This window comes from Olea europaea, chromosome 15, assembly GCF_002742605.1.
Source record: "Olea europaea var. sylvestris chromosome 15, O_europaea_v1, whole genome shotgun sequence".
Lineage (NCBI taxonomy): Eukaryota > Viridiplantae > Streptophyta > Magnoliopsida > Lamiales > Oleaceae > Olea > Olea europaea.
This window is the reverse complement of record NC_036251.1, coordinates 22816740-22823013: the sequence shown is the minus strand read 5'-3', so window position 1 is coordinate 22823013 and position 6274 is coordinate 22816740. Positions and strand designations below refer to the sequence as shown.

At 30.6% G+C, this 6274-nt stretch overlaps 1 protein-coding gene across 1 annotated transcript; it reads right to left on the bottom strand.

The window, feature by feature from the left end:
* Window positions 1-407: 407 nt before the first annotated feature.
* Window positions 408-3027, bottom strand: LOC111411402 (replication protein A 70 kDa DNA-binding subunit D-like). Its single transcript, XM_023041937.1, has 9 exons — window positions 3024-3027; window positions 2434-2576; window positions 2047-2317; window positions 1695-1919; window positions 1535-1613; window positions 1293-1428; window positions 1102-1160; window positions 656-776; window positions 408-569 (listed from the first exon to the last, which is right to left on the bottom strand). Exons 1-9 carry the CDS (start codon window positions 3025-3027, stop codon window positions 408-410), a joined length of 1200 nt encoding a protein of 399 aa, XP_022897705.1.
* Between the last annotated feature and the right edge of the window lie 3247 nt (window positions 3028-6274).

Sequence of the window (6274 nt, the reverse complement as noted above, 5' to 3'; positions counted from 1 at the left end):
TTCTTGGTTTGGCAATTTTTTATCAGGAAATTATACATACTTAACAAAATAGAATTTCAAGATCAAATTTACAATGAAAACAAATTTCACAAATCGAAATAGCAAAAAATTTACAAAACCACACAGCACTCTTGTCAAAAGGTTGGTTTTACGGAAAATATTTCGACTACCATTTACTCCAGTTTTTCTTTTTGAGCAAGTGGATTTGAGTTTGAATTTATGTTTTCATCACAAGCCATTTTTGAGCTGGAACTCTCATTGGAAGACTTGAAAAGGGCTTTTTTCGCTGGAGGTGACCAATTTTCTTGATAGTCTATACTAACATTTTTCCCAACTGTTGTAACCACAACCTGACTGTCAACGTTTGTTTGGATTTTTGGTTCAAGACTTGCATGATCAATATTTGCTTAAATTTCTTGTCCTGGACTTGGGTGGTCAAAGTCTGTTACAAAGATAATATCAAATTTGTAACTTGATGAATTAGGTTCATTTTGCAATGCTTTCGAGTAGAAAGCTCGTTCAGTATCCTGCATTTTTTTAATGGTTGCTTCGAAATTTGTCTTTGAACCCTGTGTTAATTTTAAATTGTATTAATATTATTCTACTAAAATATATACTGAATGGCAAAATGTTTGAGACAAGTTGGATTTCTTACAAATTTGGTTTCCTCCATCAAAGACTCTGAAGTTGTAAATAATAGTTTCTCAACTGGTTCACCAATTGCATTTGCACTGATTGATCCCGTGACATCTGAAAGCTGTACATATGCTCTAGTCCTAAAGTGAAAAAGAAATTAGTATTAATAGATACAAGAGTAATAAAGAGAAGTAGAAATATGTAAAAAATGAAAAGTAATTAATTGTTAGTGTATTTTACCGAGGAATAGCTTTGGAATTGGGATTTTTGCAAAAAATACAAAGATATGTTTCTCCAAAAGCAACATTCGACCGTCTAAAACAGTTGTTGTAGGCCATGTACCAAGATTTGCTATTAATTTATTGATAAATAGCTTTGGAATTGAGATTTTTGCAAAAAATACAAAGATATGTTTCTCCAAAATCAACATTCGACCAGCTAAAACAGTTGTTGCAGGTCATGTACCAAGATTTGCTATCAATTTTATCTGTTGTTGCTGTGCCATTTACCCAATAAAACTGTCGCTGTTACAGTATGGATATACTTAGAGAAATTACAAGGAAAAATAAATAATATGATTGAGTGTATCTTGTAATTTATATCTCTATATTAGGAAATAAATACAGATTGAATAGCATATGTAACCTTAATGTTACCGTTAGAAGGCGTTCCTGAAGATTTTGAATAGGAGTGAATTTACTTCGTACAGGTGGAGAAAGATTCGTAGGGCTTTTGTTCATGTATGATTTTTTGAATACAAAATCATCTATTTTAATGAAATTTGTTCTTATCCTAATCAAAAAACATGAAAATAATTAGTAACTCCAATAGTAATGTGTGGAAAAATAATTGAGAGGGAGAAAAAAAAGAATAATAAAATATAACACTTTTTACATACCATTCTGTCATTTGTTTTACTGAGTTGAAAGGCGTATTTATGAAGAAAGTGGAATGGACTTTCATGGACAATTTTAAACCTATATAATATCAATATGGAGAATGTGTAAATGATGTAATATATACCTTAAGAGAAGTTTAAATAATACAATAGAACATACCAAATAATGATGTAATCTTTAGACGGGTTGTGAAGATGACTGGCTTTTTGTCAATAATGTTTGCTATCAATAAGCATTCTCTGTCAACAAATGAATTCCAAAGTGTAAGCACCATTGTTTTGAAATTCATGTCTAGAAGTATGATATCTTGCAACCAAATTTGGTTGCCATCTTTGGATTGAATCAATCGTTTGGGTGTCATATCAACTGCAACTGCAAGTATATCTGCAAATTTGAAATAAGCCATCAAATTTTCTTTTTTTTTTTAACATAAGCAGTACGAATTTGAAGGAAACTATATTTCTGTAGAATTAGTATATGACTATTTAATATCTATGAAATTTTATCTTACTTAAATCAGCATCTGTATCCATGTATTGTTCAAGTTCATGAAATTGTGTCAGTTGATATGTTGAGAATACAAACTCTAGATTATCTTCATTCAATTCTTCAATACGAGTTTCTCCAGATATTGTCCATTGTAGAGAGCCAGTCGAATATCTGTAGTTTGTCATATTGTTCTTTACATAAGCTTTCGAAATAGTATAAGTTTTTCCCAGAACAAGTTGATCCTCAAAAGCAGTGATATTGGAATCATATAAGCTTGCCTGAATAGTACTACCCTGAAAAATAATGAAGAACCATATAAATAACTGTAATATACGTGATCTTAGATTAAGAAAAAACACAAAACAAAAAACAAAAAGAAATGAAGAAAAAATGTATGAAGAAGAGTTACCTGAGTATCCATTAACATCAAATGTTGGTACCTTCCATTGCCTTGTCTCGAAGGCTTTGGTGATTGTTTTTCAACTACAATCACTTTAGCTTTCCACTTTTGATTGTTGAAAATAATTTCTGATAGAAGTTGGTATTGTTCTTCTATGGTTGCAATTTCGTAACAGAATAATAGAAGCAAAATACAGACAAAATGAAGATTTCTATGGCAAATGATTTTGAGATAACCAATTGACAAATAAAAGAAAATATATATAGACATGTAAAATTATATCATATTTGGTTTCCTGTACTTTATCTTCTATTCTTAATTTTATTTTTTTATAAAAAGTAATACAAGTATGTACTAAGTAAAATCTTATTATTAGCCATATATACTGTCATAAGTTTTGTCTGCATGAGATATGGAGATTACTTGTAATATTCATTTATTAATAGTACATAAATAACGTGAGTTCAAGGATTTACACTTAGAGCATACGTAAAACTATATTTAATTGGTTCTCACTATTATAAATATAAAAAAGGACGTCAAAATTTAGATTAAAAAAGGAAAAAGATCAAGATTTATACGGTAAAATCTTATCATACCCATACTCTATTGATTTATTTGGATTAGAAAAGGAAAAAGATCAAGATTTATACGGTAAAATCTTATGATACCCATACTCTATTGATTTATAATGACTGAACATAGACATGGGCTGGCAAAGGTTTAAACATGGTACAAGAATGACTCTGAATTAAATTAAGTTGTATTCACCAGGGAAAAAGTATTCATGCTACAAACCTTCATTGTAATTGAAGGAAAATTTGATTCAGTTATTTATTTAGCTTAAATAAATTGAATTGTAATAAATATCTAAATACACGTGAATATGTTGACGTATGATTTTGTGTATGAAATTAAAGAATTCAAACAAAGACGTATATTTGAGATTCTATAAAAGAAGTGACTAGTTTGTATTTCATAACACAACAAAAATACTTCATTGATTGTTGACCAAATGCATAAAACAACAATAATATACAACTCATATATGACAGCCTTTTATCTTGTGGTTGGTTTATGCTCATTTATTATACTTTTAGTTCCAGAAATCTCTACATTTTCAAGAGAAACTCCCCGCAGATTTAAACTGGAGAAGTTCTGAAATTGGCCGGAAAAGATAACAATTTTACTTAGAAATTTACAGTTGAAGAAACTTGCATATATCTGCACAGATTTGTGTATGGGCAACAATTTTACCCATAAGAACTCCGTGATTATGGAGACCCAAGCCTTAATGGGTCTCCATTATTACGAAGGCAAGCAGCCTTGCCTTCGTAATCCGGAGGCTTGGCCTCCATAATCACGGAGGCCTTGCCTCCGTGATTATAGAGGTCAAGACCTTCGTGATTATGGAGGCCAAGTCTCCATAATCACGGAGGTGAGGCATAATTTTGATGTCATAAGTTGTTTGAATTGTCTAGACACGAACATAAGATATTTTATTATCGATTTTAATAAATTTATGCATGTATAGGTTATGAAGATATAATGTTTATTTGGAACTCTTAAAAAATGTTTCTCTATTTTTAATTTTTAGATTCATTCATAAATAAGATGTGATTTTTCGAGTAATTTATGCAGATGTCTCTAGAATACATAATTTCTTCGGATTAATGGTTTTTTGCTACAATTGTCTAGTATCCAAATTTTGAATATTTTAAAAACTTTGTACAATTTTTAGATTCGAATGAGCAATTTTCGTTGATGTGTAGTAATTTTTATGGATTTCTTAAATGTACAATTTAGTAGTAGGTTGGTGCATGAATTTATATTGAGACTTGTGAATTGTGGAAAAAATGATGAAATTTGGGTAAGGTTAGACAATCATTTAGCCAAATTTGGTATGCAAGAATTTTGTCTTATTACTGGATTATCTTGCCATGAACCATCCATTGACATTAATGATACAAATGATCGTTTTAAAAATCAATACTTTAATGGTACATATCAAATCAGTATGAAGATGCTTTATGAAGCATTCCATGCGTGCGGACATGAAGAAGATAAATTGAAACTTGGTTTAGTCATGTTGATCGAATGTGTGTTAACATCCACTTCAAGACAAATTGATTATAGAACTCTTGGTATGGTTGAGCATTTGGATGAGTTCCTTGCATATCCATGGGATCGCAAAGCATATTTGATCTTGTTATATTCATTTAAAGTATCACAATCTGAAAGAATACAAAGATTGCAACGGAATGAACAAACAGAATGCAAGTATGCGTTACATGGGTATCCACGTGCATTCCAAGTAATTAGTCCCTATTATTGTATTGACTTATTATGTACAATATATTCCCATAAAAATTTTTTGTACATATAATGTTTATTTTTTATTATTTTGCAGTATTGGATATATGAAGTATTTTCAAAGATTGGAAAGAAATTTGGACATTGTAGACATAAAAAACCACAGTGTCCAAAAATATACAAGTGGAAACCCAACCAATTTGTAACTGAAAAAGAGATAAAGTTTTTTTTTTGGTCTACTCGTAATGTATGTTTTTATAAATGTACAATTACTGTTACATTCAATTATCTTAAAATAAAATTAAATTCAAAATAAACGATTTTGATATTTCAATTTGATTAAAGATTCAAGTGATTGCTGTGCTACAACCTAATGAAGAAGAATTACAAAGTCTTTGGTACGGAACTCTTTCACTGCCAGTGGATAATAGACACAACAGATTAGATGAGATTGTAAATGGAGTATTGGATAATACAGTAGAACAAATCCCAGACAATATACATGTACAAAAAACGATGATTCCCGGTACTTCTACATCTTCACTTGTATTTGGGTCTAGCTCTGTTCCCAGTAGCTCCAACTCCTTAAGTGAAGATAAAATGAAAGAATTGTTGGGTATCTACAGGCAACGCATAGCATCAGACGTGTCTGGTGTATATAGCAACTTGAAGGCAGAATTTGCTGATGAATCAAGAGCTCACCACCATGCGGTTCTTGAAAACCAAAAACAGTTATTTGAGGAGCAAAAAAATGGCAAGAAGATTACATGCAGCATCATTATCAGATAATTCTTGACAACCAAAGGCAATTTTTCGAACAGCAACAGAAGTGACAAGAAGATAGATATCAGGGTATGCAATCTTATATTGATACCAATTTAAGTTCAATGAGATCCTATGTCGATGAACAAAATCAGGAAACACTGAACACATTATCTGAATGGAAATCAAACATGGAAGCCATCATAGGTTCCATGCAACAAAATGTCCTTCTCGACACAAGTGTTTTTCCTTGCGATAAACCAAATGAGATATCAACAGCTGAACAAATTGAGAGCTCTAAAAGGTCGATAAAAGAGAAGAAAAACAAGGGGAAACAAATACAGTCTTCATCATCTTCAGATCGTCCTCTAGAAGACTATCATATGCAAAGATACATAAAAATTAGAAATTTTATAGCGGAGAATCAATATGGGTAATAAATCTAATTTATTTGGAATTAATTAAAATTATGTCATACAGTGCATACTTGGACTATGGCAGTAACAATGTCTTTGAAAAAGACATGTTGAAAACTCTAATGGATCAAACACGGGACATAAATATTGATGTAAGTAAAGTCTATGAATTATAATAGATTTTATTTCATAGTCGATATATATAATCTAATTTATATCTATTTATTTTATCAGAACATTAAGTTAGAGTTAAAATTATTGAGGCGACTCATGAATGATGGTTGTCCGCTTGTTTCAAAAGAATATGTAATTATGGATTTCAAATTTGAAGCAGAATGTGCTCGTCAAATGATATGGCA

What these genes read in the sequence shown, in the direction of transcription:
- LOC111411402 (XM_023041937.1), bottom strand. An exon ending in TGATGTTAATGGATACTCAG is followed by an intron (nt 2,318 to 2,433) that starts GTAACTCTTCTT and finishes ATTATTTTTCAG; the next exon opens with GGTAGTACTATTCAGGCAAG. An exon ending in TGATGGAGGAAACCAAATTT is followed by an intron (nt 570 to 655) that starts GTAAGAAATCCA and finishes AAATTAACACAG; the next exon opens with GGTTCAAAGACAAATTTCGA.